General features: G+C 56.2%; 2 protein-coding genes across 5 annotated transcripts; both read left to right on the forward strand.

Moving 5' to 3' along the window:
- Positions 1-4,287: 4,287 nt before the first annotated feature.
- Positions 4,288-8,827, forward strand: LOC111145576 (fission, mitochondrial 1). 2 transcript variants are annotated; one of them, XM_022500533.1, is made up of 5 exons: positions 4,288-4,441; positions 5,321-5,453; positions 7,481-7,599; positions 8,053-8,158; positions 8,478-8,827. In XM_022500533.1, exons 1-5 carry the CDS (start codon positions 4,397-4,399, stop codon positions 8,573-8,575), a joined length of 501 nt encoding a protein of 166 aa, XP_022356241.1. In that variant the 5' UTR covers positions 4,288-4,396; the 3' UTR covers positions 8,576-8,827. The 2 variants fall into 2 exon arrangements, with proteins under 2 accessions (XP_022356241.1, XP_022356242.1); XM_022500534.1 differs by having other exon boundaries at positions 7,523-7,599.
- Positions 8,828-8,902: 75 nt separating this feature from the next.
- LOC111145574 (claudin 15) lies at positions 8,903-15,524 on the forward strand. Of its 3 annotated transcripts, none has more exons than XM_022500526.1 (6): positions 8,903-10,303; positions 10,576-11,030; positions 13,645-13,809; positions 14,724-14,805; positions 14,893-15,009; positions 15,089-15,524. In XM_022500526.1, exons 2-6 carry the CDS (start codon positions 10,814-10,816, stop codon positions 15,204-15,206), a joined length of 699 nt encoding a protein of 232 aa, XP_022356234.1. In that variant the 5' UTR covers positions 8,903-10,303; positions 10,576-10,813; the 3' UTR covers positions 15,207-15,524. The 3 variants fall into 3 exon arrangements, with proteins under 3 accessions (XP_022356234.1, XP_022356233.1, XP_022356235.1); XM_022500525.1 differs by having other exon boundaries at positions 8,903-10,061; positions 10,190-11,030; XM_022500527.1 differs by having other exon boundaries at positions 8,903-11,030; positions 13,714-13,809.
- Positions 15,525-17,046: the final 1,522 nt, after the last annotated feature.

Consider the following 17,046-nt stretch of genomic DNA (forward strand, 5'->3'; position numbering starts at 1 on the left):
AGTCCCCACATCAGGCTCCTTGCTCAGTGGGGAGCCTGCTTCTCTCTCTGCTTCTGCCTGCCACTCTGCCTGCTTGTGCGGGTGCGCGCGCTCTCTCTCTGACAAATAAATAAATAAAATCTAAAAAAAAAAAAATTGTCCACCAGTATTGACTGAAATCTCTCTTGGCTCTCAGGACACCAGCCTTCCTGACTTCTTCTTGGCAGTTCCTAGGTCCACTTCTTATGCTCCTTGTCTGTTTTCTCTTCTGCCTACTTCTAAAAGGGTTTTCTGGTCCCTGGAGTTGTGGCTTCTCCACTTACATGTTCTACTATTTAGAGACCGGTAGAAACCGAGACACAGTCAGGGAGTCCTCTCACCCCCTCATTTTCCATATTCATTTTGGCCACCAAGTTCTGTCCATTTTATCAGAGAAGCCTTTCCTCCTTCTAGTATCTTCCCGTTACTTTCAGGACCAGTGTCCTCGATTAAACCTTTGCTGATACTAGCCTGACCTGTCACCATCTGTATTAAACCTGTCTCTCTGCCCTTCAGAACAGCCTCCCCACTATAGTCATAAGATCTGCCGTTCTAATAAATATGGCAAATCCTGCCCTTCTAGTAAAGGCATTTTCTCTGCCTAAAGGATGAGGGTAAGCATCACTGCATGGCTTGCAAGGTCTCTATGATTTATTCTGCAATCACCTGTCATCCAGTCCTCCCACAACATTTTCCTTCCCACCCCTGGTCCTTTCTTAAGACTGCTTAGGGTGCTCCCTGCTCCCGGAATGCCTTTTCTCACCTTCACCCGGTGTTCCTATCCTTCAAGATCCTGGTTCAAACTTCAACTCACACTTCTTAGCCAAGGAATTTCCTAGCACCTCCGGCCAGGTGAGTTACCCCTTCTTGAATTGCCCTTTGGCAATCCATTTGAACAGTAATGACAGCTTAAATTTCTAGAATGCTTATTAGGTGTGCCAAGTTCTTTACTGTCATCGCACATTTCCTCATTATAAGAGACGAACTAGAAAGGCATTAGTACTTTTATCCTGATTTTTCAGCTGAAGTTTAGCTAGATTGAGGCAGATAAAGGCAAACTGACCATGGTCACAAGTTATAGACAGTCGAGGCTCTTTGACTTTTCCACTGTTTGTTTTGGTTTGAATTTGGTTCCCAAATTCCGCCTGCATCAAAATTACCCATTGGAATTGCAGGAACATGGACTGCCTGCCTACCCCACTCCCGGACTTTCTGATTCAGCAGGTGCAGGAGTGGGGTCCAATAATCTTCATTTCCAAACAATTCCCAGGGGATGCCTCTGCTGCCAGTCCTGGGATTGCACTTGGAGAACCACTGTTTCACACCTTTGCTCCTGAAAGCGTCTTAGAGAATGCACAGCAGCAGCATCTCCTGGGAGTTTCTTAGAAATGAAGCATCTCGGGCTTCACCCTAGCCCTACTCAATCAGACTCTGCATTTTTAACGATTCCAAGTGATTCACGAGCACGTAGTTGGTGTGTACCCATCGCACACTTTTGTACCGAGACAGACTCTAAAATGGACAAGTAACTTAATTTACAGAGAGCGTCTCTCGAGTAAGAGTGAGCAGGGAGCTCTTCGGACACCCGCCGGAGGTTCGAGACTCCCAGGCCTCGGCCTCGCCCGCTCCGCCTCCAAGTCGCGCCTCGCCCCGCCTCTCTCACCGAGCCCAGCCCTTTAATTGGCCACAGAGTCCTCGGACCGCCCCCAGCGCCCCGCCCCGGTTTCCGCTCGGCCCCGCCTCCCCGAGGAGGGGGCTGGCGCGGCGCGCGGCGCCCACGCGGCGCGCGGCTCTCACCCACGCAACACGCCGGCCGCTCCCCCGGGTCCTCCGGACCACCGAGCCCTCTTCCTAGAGCAGCCCGGGAGGAGACCCCCCCCCCCCCGCCCCCCGCCCGACTCCTCGCTTCCTCCCGTGCCAATTTAACCGGCACCCGGAAGTGCAGACGGCCCCGCAGTTTCTAGGGTCGTCTTTAGGGCTCCTGTTGTTACTGTTTCATTCACGCCACAAACGATGCTCGGACTCCTGGTCTTTGGCAGAGAGATGAAGGAGGCCCAGTCCCTGTCTACATCAAGGACGGCAGGACGGGGTGATAAGCTCTGTACCGCGGGGACCGGATCGAAGGAAGCTGTCCCGGAGCGGTAACGGCCCGGGGCTGGCGGTCGCCTGCCCTGTAGGCGCTCCGGTGTTTGCAGCGTGAGCGGAGAGCATTCCGGCTGGAAGCAAGGTGGTTGCCCGGAAGGCGTCTCGCCGTGCAGGACTTGAGGGTGCCTGGAGATGAAGTTGGGAAGGTAGGCAGGGGCGATCCTGAAGGGCTTCCTGGTCCACCAACCAAAAATGTCAGTTTCCTTTCTGCCCACTTTCAGGACCAAATTTGAGAAGTGCCTGCTTTTTTGTTTTGTTTTGAATATTACCATCCACACGCAAAGAATCCATAGGACTGTGACTTGAAGGCTGTTTGTTATTTCATTATATTGCTGTGTCCTCATTTAATGAAACCATTCCCTGCCGCTTTTGTTTACCGTCACAAATAATGTAGGAACGAATGTCTTCATGTCTTGCTTTTTTTTTTTTTTTTGGCTTTTGTTGAATGTTTCCACAGATACTAGTCAGAAAATAGTACATCGTTTTGCTCTTACTTATATTCCCTCACTGCTTTCCAAAAAGTTAATAACGGCAACAGTAATATCTATTTACGCAATCCTTATAAATTAAGTATTTGCTGGTGGTAGGCTCTGAGCTGGGCTCTAGGGGCATAATATGAGCAATTTAGTACAGACCCCGTTCTCATGCGGCCTCCACTCTTGTAGGAGAGGGTGGCATTCATCAAGTTATCACACAAGCGTATAATTACAAACCGACAAGTAGCATGAAGACCAGTATTACAATCTCAGCCCTGGTGGTAGTTTGCAGGGTTTCATTTTTAGTTTTCCTACTGAACTGCCTTCATTTAAAATTTTCCTGCTGTACTTGAAACAAATGCTTTTTCGGGATTGCTTTGCTTTCTAGGTTTTAAATTAACCTGTGTTGTTCCTCCCTAGTTCATCCTGCTGCTTAAGGTAAGTACTCTGTTGTAAACCAGCAAAAAAAGCAAATTTAGGCCTGAATTGTTTCAAGATGAATAGTTAGAGTCTGTTTAAGAACTTGTTCTGTCCTCTCCTCTATTCTTTAACAGACTCCCTATATCAAAGTCATTTCAAATGTTGGAACTAAGTAGGAAAGACTGTCTCTTCCCTACCTAACTCACAAGACTATTATGGGAATTACAAAAAAAAAAAAAAAAAAAAAAAAAATTAAAGGGACTTTGCAAACGTGAAAGGTTTTTGGATGATAATCCTTCTGCATTTGCACTGCCCTCTTTACTGTTGTTTATTTCGTGTCTATTCAACAAATACTTATTGGACATTGATCTTGTGTCAGGCGCTGGGGATGCAAAGATAAAACAAGACCCAGGCTCTGCCCTCATGGAACTTAAATTTTGATGTGCACTGGAGCACTGTGGGTCAAGGTGAAAAGAATCTGAAAGTCGCTACCTACCCAGTCCTTTCACTGCACAGCTCAGGTGCCAGAGGAGTGAACATTTACCTTTCCCATCTTTTGACTACTCCTGCCTATGACCCACAGCAGATCTTCCCCCTTGGGCACACGCAGAGGAAGCCTTTACCTAAGTATTAAAAGACTGGACCCTCTCTGCAACTAATGGGGTAACAGCTTCTCTTTAAATTCCCATTTAAAGATTTATATAGTATCCCCTATTCGTATGTACCCCAGTCCCTGCGTGTATGGTTAACAGGTCCTGTTGTCATTCCTCTTGTAAATCAGCGGAGGCCCAAAACCCCTTGGTACCAGTTTTGATTTTGTTACAGGCACCGAAAGGTCTCGTAGCCTCCGGTTTCCCAGACATAGACGGGGTGAGGCTAGAGGGGAGGTAGGTTTAGATTGGTCCCCCAGTCCTCTTTCTGCTGTTTTTCAGCCCAAGGGCTAACCACCAAGACATAGGTCCAAACTCTATTAAAGGCAGCCTCGGTGGAGGAAGGCACACGCGGGTCGGGTCACTCGCGAGGACGAGTGACCCGTGAACGTGGGACTTGAAGTTGTACTGTAGCTATCCGCCGGTGGCGGCTGAAAGGGGGACCGTTCGGAGCGTGCGCATTAGTGCCCCCAACGTGCGCGCGGGCGGCGCGGGGGGAGGAAGGGGCGGGGCGCTACCGGCGGCGGGGGGCGGGTTCGGCGTCAGCTGTGTCAGGTGATTGGCTCCACGACGGGGAGGGGGCCGGTTTCCGCCGGACGACGGAAGTGGCTCTCCAGCTCTGCCAGTAGGCCATGGAGACGGTGGCACTGTAGCGAGCTAGGTGTGAAGATTGCAGGGGCGGCGGCCATGGAGGCCGTACTGAACGACCTGGTGTCTGTGGACGACCTGCTGGTGAGGCCTGGCCTCGAGGGAGGGAAAGGAGACATTCGACGGGCGGGTCCCGAGGAGCGTCCGGTTGGGGCCAGACCCTCTACCCAGCATCAGTTTTGCCTAGGGAAGCCGAACTACGGCTCCCGGCATCCTCTGCAGCGTCCGGCCCCTGCCCAGCGGTTCTACTTTGTCCAGTAGCCTAATGGGAGTTGTAGTTTTCTGCGCCGACACGCCCCAGACTCGGGGCCTGCGGTCTGGCGTTGAAAGACTGACAGGTGCTGGGTGAGTGGAGGAGTTAGGAGGTCAGAGTGCGGACAGCTTTTTTTTTTTTTTTTAAACTGTTCCTTCAGTGGGGGGGAATATAGCAACTACCATGAAGTTTCATATATTACTCACTGAATGCGGCACGGTGCTAAGTGCATTGCAGGCCATATCTCAGTCTTTGTAGCTCTGTGGGCTACTGTTGGCACTGTTCTTATTCCCAATTTGCAGTTAAGAAAAGGTCCAGGCCCAACAGGGTGGGGCTGGTTGGGGGAAGCAGCTGCGTGGGTTGTTGAGAAGTTCTGACAGCGTGTTTACTGTTTAGCCTCGGGGGTCAGCTGCTTCGGGAGCGGTGCCTGGAGCTGCCACCAGGTGGCATCTCTGCTCGGCACCACTAGGGGGAGGGAAGCGGACAGGGTTACTGTCCAAGGAGACAGCCCGTCGCTAAGCAGCAGAATCCCTGGGTCTGGGTCCCAGGGATGAAGCTAGCGGAACCTGGGGTGCCAGATGCCAAGACCCGCGGGCAAATGAGGCAGAGACTGGGGAAGATGGGGTGTAACTGGGAATTGAACCCGTAGGTCCTGGTAGAGAACGGTGCGCCCCTTCATTTCTAAATGACTCCTCTCCTCTCCTTGGCAGAAGTTTGAAAAGAAATTTCAGTCTGAGAAGGCAGCAGGCTCTGTGTCCAAGAGCACGCAGTTTGAGTATGCCTGGTGCCTGGTGCGAAGCAAGTACAACGATGACATCCGTAAAGGCGTCGCACTGCTGGAGGGTGAGTTTCTAGGCTACCCCACCCTCCCCTTCCCAGCTGCTGCCATGGCCTCGTTCACTCCCTCCATCTTCAGTACTGGGATTCTTTTTCTTTTTTAAAAAAATCTTTATTTATTTGACAGAGAGACAGAGATCACAAGCAGGCAGAGAGGCAGGTAGAGGGAGAGGGAGAAGCAGGCTCCCCACTGAGCAGAGAGCCCGATGTGGGGCTCAATCCCAGGACCCTGAGATCATGACCTGAGCAGAAGTCAGAGGCGTAACCCGCTGAGCCACCCAGGCGCCCCTGGGATTCTTTCTCGACATGGCAGTTATTTTCCTATAAACACATGCAACGAAGGCTGCCCCTTCACCTGGCTTCTCCCAGTGTGCTTTTGGCTAATCCACCTCATCCTTGTTTCGCCAGCGTATGTCAGTCCCCGCAGGCCTCTGGCGATCTGGTAGCCTGACCTGGAGAGTGACTTAGTCTGAGGTCACACAGCTCGTGAATTAGCGGCTGAATGAGGACTGGAAGCTCCTGTCTTGCTCTTTGGCCTCACCATGTTGCTTATTCAGCAGCTGTTGAAAACCTTCCATGAGGGCGGTGTGGAAGAAGTGCAGAAGACAGGCCCCGGAACCTGGGGGCAGATGGCACTGGTTTTTTTTGTTTTGTTTTGTTTTTAATTTTTTATTTTTTTGTTACTGCTAGTTTTTTTTTTTTTTTTAATTTAAATTTTTTTTTAAACATATAATATATTTTTATCCCCAGGGGTACAGGTCTGTGAATCGCCAGGTTTACACATTTCACAGCACTCACCATAGCACATACCCTCCCCAATGTCCATAACCCCACGCCCCCTCTCCCAACCCCCCTCCCCCCATCAACCCTCAGTTTGTTTTGTGAGATTGAGTCACTTATGGTTTGTCTCCCTCCCAATCCCATCTCGTTTCATTTACTCTTCTCCTACCACTTAACCCCCCATGTTGCATCTTCTCTCCCTCATATCAGGGAGATCATATGATAGTTGTCTTTCTCCGATTGACTTATTTCGCTAAGCATGATACCCTCTAGTTCCATCCACGTTGTTGTAAATGGCAAGATTTCATTTCTTTTGATGGCTGCATAGTATTCCATTGTGTATATATACCACATCTTCTTTATCCATTCATCTGTTGAGGGACATCTAGGTTCTTTCCATAGTTTGGCTATTGTAGACATTGCTGCTATAAATATTCAGGTGCACGTGCCCCTTCGAATCACTACTTTTGTATCTTTAGGATAAATACCCAGTAGTGCAATTGCTGGGTCATAGGGTAGTTCTATTTTCAACATTTTGAGGACAGATGGCACTGTTTTGACTGGAATCCTATTTCCTGTTGGTTTTGGATGGGCCACCATTTGCCAGAGGCCACAATACCTGACTTTTAAATTCCTCTGTCCCCTCTACCCCCTTTTCTTGGCCAGGTAATCATGCGCAGGCAAACAGCATCCTAGCAAAGGATGGCCATTGTCAGCTGATAAAAATAAGAATCGTTTCTAATGCAAATAACCTCACCCTGCATTTGCCTGTTTGGCTCTTTCAGATTTTTCAGCTTCCCTCTGCAGCTCGGCGCAGCTGTAGGTGGGGTCTCTAAGCGTTGCCAGTTCCAGTGGAGGAGACAGAACAGACATGTGGGGAGATTTATAAACACCTGCGAAACTATTTATTTTTTATTTTTTTATTTATTTTTTTTTTATATTTTATTTATTTATTTGTCAGAGAGAGAGCGAGCACAGGCAGACAGAATGGCAGGCAGAGGCAGAGGGAGAAGCAGGCTCCCTGACGAGCAAGGAGCCCGATGTGGGACTCGATCCCAGGACACCGGGATCATGACCTGAGCCCAACCAACTGAGCCACCCAGGTGTCCCACACCTGCGAAACTATTTAGCCACAAATTCTACTGCATAGTGTACAGCTGAGCACATAGGCCCCTGGGAAGTCACTGAATTAAGAAAATCAGGTCGGGGCACCTGGGTGGCTCAGTGGGTTAAAGCCTCTGCCTTCGGCTCAGGTCATGAAGCGGTGTTCACCCTTCTGCCTCTGCCCTCTGCAGAGCTGTTGCCCAAAGGGAGTAAAGAGGAACAGCGGGATTATGTCTTCTACTTGGCCGTGGGCAACTACCGGCTCAAGGTAAGGCAGAGCGTTCCCTTCTCCCACTGCACCCTGCTGGGGTGGGCTGCAGCGCCTACTCGCTGCTCCTCCGGGGGCCGTCCAGAGCCCTGGCCGCCAGGAAGGCTGAGGAGGGCTGTGGGCGGCAGGGGGTGGTGAGGGGTACAGAGGTGCAGGGTGAGAGTCGGCTGAGGGAAGGCAAGCGACAGAGATCCCAGCTGCCGAGGGTGTGGGGAGCAAGGTGACCTCAGGTTGGGGTGCAGCCCCAAGCCTCGGCTTATCTTCCCCAGCTTATCACCCCCACACAGTTGGGGTTGTTTGTGGACTCTACTCCGCTGGGTGAGGCTGGAGTCAGGGAGGAGGTGGAGGGAGGAGCCCCCGGGGTCCGGCGAAGGGAAGGCCGCTCTGATGAGCAGGAGAAGGGCTAGATACTGAGGTGGGGGGGCGTGTGTGGTGTGTTTTCCCCGAGAGCAGGAATATGAGAAGGCGTTAAAGTACGTGCGGGGGCTGCTGCAGACGGAGCCCCAGAACAACCAGGCCAAGGAACTGGAACGGCTCATTGACAAGGCCATGAAGAAAGGTGAACCCTTCCCCTCTGCCCTCCTCCACTCCCCACTCCTCTTGCTCCCGGGCCCCGTCACGCCTCTCGGCTCTTGGTTAAGTCCTCTTCCTTCCCCCAGGCCTGGGCTCTCTGGTCTCCCTTTAAATGACGCCCTCCTCCTCAGGCAGCTCCTCAGTGGCTCAGAAGCCTTCTTTCTCCAAGCCCGAGGCCCTCACCTCATGACTCCGGGGGAGGAGGCACGTCTGTTGAGGCGCATTGGGCGGGGAGAAAGAAGGTGGTGGGCAGCGCGTCCCTGTGGGGGCTGGGCTCCTGACAGTCTCCCTTTTCCCTTCCCCAGACGGCCTAGTGGGCATGGCCATCGTTGGAGGCATGGCCCTGGGCGTGGCAGGCCTGGCTGGACTCATCGGACTTGCTGTGTCCAAGTCCAAATCCTGAGTGAAACCGCGCCTCTGCCCGGGGATACGTGGGAGTCTATGGAGGACACTCTGAGAGGAGGGGACCCATCCATCCTTGCTGTCCCTGTCTTCTGCAGTCAAACGCTCTACCACTGAGCTATACCCCCATCCCTGTCTTCTGCACCCCATCACTGCCCTCTGGCGTTCAGCCTCCTTTCCCCAGAGATGTGTCCGGTAGCCCCAAACCATGTGCTCCAGGAGGAGTGTAAATAAAACAGCCTTGGCTTGGGAACTGCTGTGTCCGTGTTGAGGAAGGGGTGGGCTCTTTTGGGCCCAAAGGTGGTGGTCATGCGTGGTCCTTTCCTGCTCACTTTCCTACTCCTGTCCCCCACGGCTGGTGTGGGGTGTGCCTTTGTCCGCCAAGCTGCCCACACCCCACGCCCTTCCTTCCTCCCCCACCCCCAAAGCAGATCGGGGACGGGGGACAGGGACGAGGCCTTTGCATGGCGCAAGAGTCCTGGGAGAAAACAGTGACTAGAGACGGGAAGGGCAGAGCTGGGGGGACAGGCCAGGATTTATGTCTCCGGTCTCCTTTGACCCACACAGCTGCCTCTCAGCACGTGGAGTTTTCCACACCACGGGGGGCCCCCCCATTCAATTTCCTCCAAAACCTCCGCCCTTCCCTCTCTTTGTCCTCCTGCCATTCCCCTCCCCATCCTCCTTAGGGGATGGGCCACTGCCCAGGGGCAGGCATGGGGATTTGGCACGGAGACGTCAGAGTTCTTGAGAAAAGTTACAAACTCAGGACATCCCGGTTGTCGGCTCAGAGATGGGAAGGTCGGAACCCAGTCCCCACCCAGCCTGCTTTGCCCCACACCCGCGCGGTGCCAGGCTCAGCATGGGCCTGTCTTGCTTCACTGCATACCTCTCGTTCCACAGCCCAGCCAGCCTGGTTGGGGGGACTGGGGAGGCGGCACCTGAGGGGAGCGCACGGGAGCCTGATACCGTGGGGGGGGCAGAGGGGGGATCCACTCTGGCTCAGCCATGTCCTGGGTGACTGCCTGGGGGTAGCATCCGGCCCCTGAGCCCCGGAGACTGAGCCCCTGTGGCATTTGCAGGAGGAGAACCCGAGCCGTCCTGGCCGAGGCCTAGGAGCAGGAAATGCGCCAGGACAGGTGCTCAGCAGGTGTTCAGCGTCGGCCTGGGCTGGGGACCCGGAGGTTTCTAATCCATCATAATTAGTAGAGCTGGTGACAGTTCTGATAACTGAGCTGCTTAGATTAGTGACGGGATCACTTTCTGGGCCTGCGATTTATCCCCCTCCGCGGCCCATGGCAGCAAGATCAAGCTTGGTGCCGAGAGTCAGAAGATCAACCCACAAGGGGGAGATTTAAGTTCAGGAAGTTTTAGTTTGGAGGAAAGCAGCCCACTGGCGGCCTCACCCCAGCCTGCGCTACCCAGACCTGCGGGGGTACCAAGGAGGGAGCAGTTCACACTTTCGGGGAGCTTCTGATCTGGGGTCACAGGTGAGGAAGCTAGTTCTAGTTCACAGAAGCAGAAGCAAGCTCGCGGGGCTCTGGGAAACGCTGGGTCTGGTTTGACTCTGGGTTGGCTGGACTCCAGAGCGGTGGGTATACCCTGTTCCCTTATGCAGCCTTAACCTACCTTGGAAGATTGGGCCCAAATGCTAGGTCTTTTGCGTCTCCTAAATTGTTCTCACCAACATCCAGGAGAGTGGCTCTGTGCCCCGGATCCTGCCACACCAAAGGTATGTCTGGGAGCACACACTGTCTCTCGGTCATCTTCTCTGTCCTCATCTCTCTTTGTCCATTCTCTGGCCCCCCGATGAAGGCTGAGTCAGAGACGCTTCCCCTCGGCTCCCACCGCCTCCCGTGGGGGCCCCTCCTTGACTGTATCCGTTTGTTCCGTCACTCCCATAAGTCCTCTCCGCCCCCCTCCTGGGGCGGGGAGCCCGGAGGTTGGGGGAGGGGGTGGACTTTTGGCCCGTTTCTTTTATTCCCTCCATCTCTTCGTCAACAGCCTGGTGCTGGAGGCTCATTCCTCTGCCCAGACCTTCCAGGAAGCAGAGACCCGGAGAGAGGGCCGGGGACGGAAACCGGGGGACAGACCTGAGGCCCAGACTGCGGCCGACCTCCCTTTCTCTCGCCCCAGCCTGCCTTAGCGCCCCACCGTAGCCGAAGCCCCTCAAAGTCTCGCGGGGCTCAGCCCCTCCCCTTCTCTGGGGCCCCCGGCGCCCCTCAGGGCCCTGCGTCCCACCATGTCGCTGGCCGTGGAGATCTTCGGCTTCTTCATGGGAGCCCTGGGGCTGCTGATGCTGGGGGTGACCCTGTCACACAGCTCCTGGCGCGTGTCCACCGTGCACGGGAACGTCATCACCACCAACACCATCTTCGAGAACCTCTGGTTCAGCTGTGCCACCGACTCCATGGGAGTCTACAACTGCCGGGAGTTTCCGTCCTTGCTGGCCCTCTCCGGTATGCGGTGGGGACAGCTCCAGGGGCCAGAGGGTGGTGGGAGGCTGGAGGAGGGAGAGGCCCCCGGGGAGGTGGGCGCTGCCCGTGGTCGGGCCTCGGGCACCAGACCGTTAAGGGGGTCTGGATCGGGCTCAGCGGGTTGTGGGGGGCAGCGCGCTGTCTGGAAGTGCGGGAGAGACTTCGTCCCACGTGTCCCCCTGCCCTGATGGGACACTCCTAGTGGTTACAGGCGCAGCAGGATCCGCCTGCCGGGCTCAGTTTACTGCCTCTGCGCCCCGGGCAGGTCAGAACGTGAGCTTCCTCGGTCCTGTCTGTAGGACCCTCGTCATCATAGCACCGGCTCACAGATGCTCCTGGGCCGGGATAAAGCACACCGAGTGTTAGCGGGACACGTCAGCGTGTGTACGCACACGGCCAGTTTCTGCCTCTTAGCTCTGGTGTGGGAGGGCTGGGATCTGCGGGGTGAAGAGGATGCCCCATCTTGGGTTCTTGGGGTTGAGACACGTAAGACCTTCAGGCTCCCGCTGGGGCACTAGTCCCACTGCCGTGGCGAGTTCTAAAGGGCCCTTTGAAAGGGAGCCTCCTGCACCCCCCAAGTGTCCGCTGGAAGCAGGTTGGGGGGTGTGCGTGCATGTGTGTGCTCTGCGGTCCCGGGCAGTGTGTTTTTTGAAGTTCTCGGTGGCTTGGAGTCTACCGCTCTTTTGGCCCAGAAGGTTCTCCCCGGTGGCTGTCGCTCCTTCCTGCTTCCTGCTCACCCTATGAGTAGCTCCGCCCCCCCCGCCCCAGGGGAGTCTCCCGTCAGTCGGCCCCAAGCCAGAGACCAAGAGTGGAGGACCAAGTACCCTATTCGCTGTCGCTCCCACGCCCTCCTTGGAGCCGTCTCGCTCTTTCGGGTCCCCTGCTGCGGGTGCGGGGTAGTGGATGAAACCAAAGCCAGCGCTGGGTGTGGAACATGGCTCCTCAAAATCCCCCAGGAATGCCAGAGATGCTCTGAGAAGTTAGGGTATCTGGGTGGGTCTCTGTGTCCCCACTATTCCCAGAATCTTCTGAGACAGCAGCAGGGGCCTCGTGCCTTCTTCGCTCTCTCTAGGGCTTTCTGTGTACAAGGCAAGTGCCCCCCCCACCCGCCCCAAGCTCCGTCTAAAAGCTGAGTGTCCTCTGGGCCAGAAGCTCAGAGTGCTTGGGGGCCTGAGGGGATGCCGGGGGCAGCCTGCTCAGCAGCCATGGCCATTGCCATTGCACCCACCCCAACCATACCTGTGGCTTGGGGAGGGGCCTTGGCGAGCTCGTCCACCCAAGAAGGGCCCCACTTGGATCTGCTGACGGAGGGGCACGAGCATGCCGGCGGGGAAGGGCAGGGGAGCACTGCCTGGCATCGCGGGTCGCCTGGCTCTGCAGCCTCTTAGTGGCCTCATTGTACCAAAGCTGGGAAGCCCCAAGGACAAGTGTGAACCTGCCCAGAGTCCCACAGGTGGTAAGGGGGCTGGAACCCAGGCTGGTGAGTCCCTCTGAGGCCATTCTGGTCCCCAGGGGGTTCCTGACTATCATTTAATCACATCCAGCCCGTGCTCCCTCGGGACCCATCAGTAATCTCCCCCTTGTCCACCAGGGCCACCTGGGAAGCCTGGGCCGGTTCAGTCCCAGGTAGAGGCGTGTAGATGAATGGGTGCATAGAGGATACGCGGTAGGGGAGAGGGTGGGAACTCCAGAGGGAGTAGCTGGGAGTGAGAACTTTGGTCCTCCTCCTTGCCCGCCAACCCCGGGCCACTCCGCCTACTCCTGGCAGAGGCCCAGCTTTTCCTTCAGCACCAATGGTACTGCCCCACCCGGGAAAGGGGAGCAAGGTCCTTGGAGTGCTTGGCAACTATCAAAGACAGAGTAGGGGGAAGGGGACCAGGAAGGAAAGTGGCCATTTCCTTCTGCTTTGAAGAAGGGGAAACCGAGGCACCCAACATACCTGAGCTAGATGGGCTGGGATGGGTCCTGCGCCCAGGTATCCCACTTTGCGGATGAGAAACGGTCCTTGTCCAGTGACCCATGGGCCACTGCTGCCCCCTACCGGTCGCTTCAGGAGAACGCTCAGTTCGGGCTGACTCGGGCTGTGCCAGGCACCCGGTGGGACCTAGAGAGAAGCAGCTGCAGGGAAGAGGGAATATTCAGTGCAATTTCTGTAACTCACAACAGGGCATGGTGGGGATCTGACAGACCAGAGGTTCTCAATTGGGGTGATTTTGTCCCTCGGGGATCATTGGATAGCGTCTAGACCTGTTGATCGTCCCTCTTGGGACGGACTGGTAGTGACATCTAGTGACTCAAGGCTAGGGACGCTGCTGGACATCCGAAGGGCACAGAATGTCCCCCACCCCCAGAACAGAGGGCCAAAGTGTCAGTAGTGTCAAGGAGCAAGCCTGTCAGGGGGTGGGGCGCAGAGGCTGGGACTCCCGAGGTAAGCTCCTGGGAAGGAGACCGTGGGACCCCTTCGGCTGAATAGGGCCTGACGGGGAAGGAGAGGACTTGAGGGCCCTTATGCGCTGAGACCCGAGCAGGGGCTGGCTCGGTTGTGGAGGGGGAAGGGGCCAGCTGAGGGACCCATGGCTGCGCCCCACCTCCCCAGGGTACATCCAGGCCTGCCGGGCGCTCATGATCACCGCCATCTTCCTGGGCTTCCTGGGCCTCTTCCTAGGCATAGTGGGGCTGCGCTGCATAAACATTGGGAGTGTGGAGCTCTCCAGGAAGGCCAAGCTGGCGGCCACTGCAGGGGCCCTGCACATACTGGCTGGTAAAATTGGGGGAAGGTGACGGGTGCGCCCTGCGTTGTGGTGGGGGGTTGTGGTGGCGGTGCACCCGGGGTTCCCTGTCCTCTCCGGCTCACCGCTCCCTGTGGGTGTCTCACCTTTCCCATAGCACTGACACCTCCCCTCCCTGCCCAGCCCTACCCTCTCCCTCTGCCCACCCAGCCTCACTCCTGCTCTCCCAGTCCCTCAGCTACAAATCAGTCCATCAGCAGTGTTTCTTGAGGCCCCACTAGGAGCCAGGCATGAGTGAGGGGTGAGAGAGACCCCAAGGTGAGTGACCTTACAGCCCGGCCGGGAAGACCAGAGTCAGGGCATACGTGCAGATTCGCCGCGCGCCGTAACAACACACGGTGCGACGGGCCAGCTCTTTTCGGTCTGCGGAGCGCCTGCGCGCGTCCCCTCGCACGCACCTGTGAAGTAGGGCGGGTCTCGCCCTCTTCCCCAGCTGCGGAAACAGGCTCAGAAAACTCTGGTGACCAACTGGAGGAGCCCCCAGAGAGGGGTGAGGCTGGTCCTGTAGTCCTGGGTCTCACTGGCCGCGGGCCTTCGCTGCACTAGTGGTAAAGGCGTGTCACAGGCTCTGGGGGCTTTGGAAGGCAGGAGGAAGGGGCTTCAGGGCAGCTGTGCGGGACCACTGCTGGGGCAGCTGGATTTCCCAGGATGGGTCGGATTTGTCGGCAGATTCCAAGTGAGGCGACTAGGTGATCAAGATGTGGGGCGGGGTGGGGTAAAGAAGGGGCCAAGGGCAGAGTGTGGGAGACTAGACATGAAAGAGGGGCTGTGCTCGGGGAACCTAGGAGACCGGAAAGGTCAGGAGCTAGGGAGGGAGTGAAACTTTCCACCCCCTCCCCCTCTGCCAGGTCTGGGGCTCGAGCGTGGCCCTCTTCTCCCTCCCCAGGTCTCTGTGGGATGGTGGCCATCTCCTGGTATGCCTTCAACATCACCCAGGAATTCTTTGACCCCTTGTATCCTGGGACCAAGTGAGTGTGGGAACCCCACCCTGGGGGGCTGTGGGTGGGACTCAGCCGGCCAGAGATAGCGCTGCCCCGCACCTCTCCTGTCCCCAGGTACGAGCTGGGCCCCGCCCTCTACCTGGGCTGGAGCGCCTCCCTGCTCGCCATCCTGGGGGGCTTCTGCCTCGGCTCCGGCTGCTGCCGCGCTCCTGATGCGGACCGGGCCCCCAGGTAAGGGCGGTGCGTGCGTCGGCGGGGCAGGAGGGATGGGAGGGGTGCTCCTCCACTGACCTAGGCCCCTCTGAACCAGGCTCCCCTACAAGGCCTCCGCTGTGCGGTCCCCTGTCCTCACTGACGGCCTGTGCTCCGCGGCCTCGGACGAAGGGGACAGCACCTTTGGCAAATACGGGAAGAACGCCTACGTGTAGGACGCAAATGGACCCCATTCCCCTCCCAATGCCCCAGCGGAGAAAGGCCCCTTGAACCTCGGGCGGCAGGCGGTGCCCCGACTCCACCCCAAGGCCAGAAGCCACGCCCAGCTCTGACCGAGCCTCCGGCCCCGCCTCCCACCCCGGCCACGCCTCCTTCATCCGGCCAGGAACCTGCCTCCTTAGAACTCACCTCGGACTCCTGGGGCAGGACCTTCTGGGTCTGGGCGCTGGTTGGTTAAGGGGGTGGAGGCTTCCCCTGCCGTTTGTATTGTGTATAAATACATGCATGAATAAATTTGTACTGTGAACTCTTCAGGGATAGAGGGTGTCATGAAGTGGCTGGCCAAGTGACAGGTGGCTGGGGTGGGCCCCAGAGCCGTCTCAGTTCTTGGACCCAAGGGACACTTGTCCCTCTTTATCACCTTTGGACTGTCTCATCGGAAAAGGAGAGGAGCGGTTGCAAATAATTTCACGAGTGTGACACTCATAATTACAAGAGTCATCAAGGCGTGGATAGGGGAAGACCCACCTCTAGGAAACTGAAAGGGGCCGAGGAATTCCCCCGGCCAGCCCGAGCTAAGTCGCGCTTGACTCTCGACCTTTTTCAAGGAGACAGCTGACCTGAGCAGAGTTCCTTTAGCTGTGCCTGAGTGGATCTCACAGATCAACAGCCCTTTGAAATTGTCCAATCAACCAGGTCTCCTGCAGGCAGATTTTTCTGGGGAAAGTTCAACGATTTCCAGAAAAGGCTCTCAAGGGCTCTTCCCAGAGGCTTGCATCTCGGTGGTGTGTGTGTGTGACTTGATGGTGTCCAACTCAGACACGGCAGTGGGTCATGGGCTGGCTTGGAACAGGGCTGGTGAGAGACAGGAAAATAAGGCCACAAGAGAGAAGCCTGACATCCAATGGAAGGAGGGGGACAAGGGCCCTAGGCCAGTACCTGTCCTTGGCAGCGTGGACCGGACCACCAGTCACTGGAGCGTCCTGGGTTCTGATCTCACCCCTTGAACTTTCTCTTTCATCCTATTTATCCCCCTGCACTGCCGTTCCCCTTGCGATGTAGAGCCCCCCCCCACCGCCCCGACACGTGCATCCTAACCGGGCCCTCTCTCTGCAGCCTCAGAAGTACACGCACCCCGGTGCGTCTTCCCCAGGCTGGCAAATTCACCAACTTCATCACTCCCCCCAGCCAGTTCCTGGAACTCCTGTGACCACACTCGACCCAAGTCACACAGCTTGACAACATCAATCACCTCGGGCTCTCCCTTCACTTCCCCTCTGCCACCTCCGCAGATCCCATGGATTCCCCCTCCTCAGTGGTTTTCACATCCACTTGCTTGGCTCCCTTTACTGCCTTTGCTGGGTTAGACCGTCATCCCAGGATTCCCCTGGTGGAGTTTCTCATCTGGCGAATTCTCTCCACCTTCCCCTCATGGAGCGCCAAGCGTTGTGCTGCCTTAGCAGCTCCCTAGCGCCTCGGGGGGATAAAGCCCAAGACCATTAAGGGCCCACACACTGCCCGGCCCTAGCCCACCCTTCTGTGTGGGGTCCCGACTCCTCCGTACATTGGTGCTCTCCTAGCGAACTGGATGGCTCACTGGCCTTGCGGTTTCCTACGGGTCTACCCAGAAGCACAGGTGCCTTTTCAGCTGTTAAGGGGGTTCCTGGTCAAGAAGTTTGTGGAAGTCTGTATACCCTATTGCCCCCCAATTCCCTTCTTCCAGAAAGTTTGTGGATGTCCCGCTGGTCGAGCCAGTTACATGGCCAAGTCGAGAGTCCGTGTGTAAGGGACCGCACGAGAGCGTGGATGCTAGTGTCATGATCTACCCGTCTGCTG

This window comes from Enhydra lutris, unplaced genomic scaffold (genome assembly GCF_002288905.1).
Source record: "Enhydra lutris kenyoni isolate GAN:26980312 unplaced genomic scaffold, ASM228890v2 scaffoldscaffold13, whole genome shotgun sequence".
Lineage (NCBI taxonomy): Eukaryota > Metazoa > Chordata > Mammalia > Carnivora > Mustelidae > Enhydra > Enhydra lutris.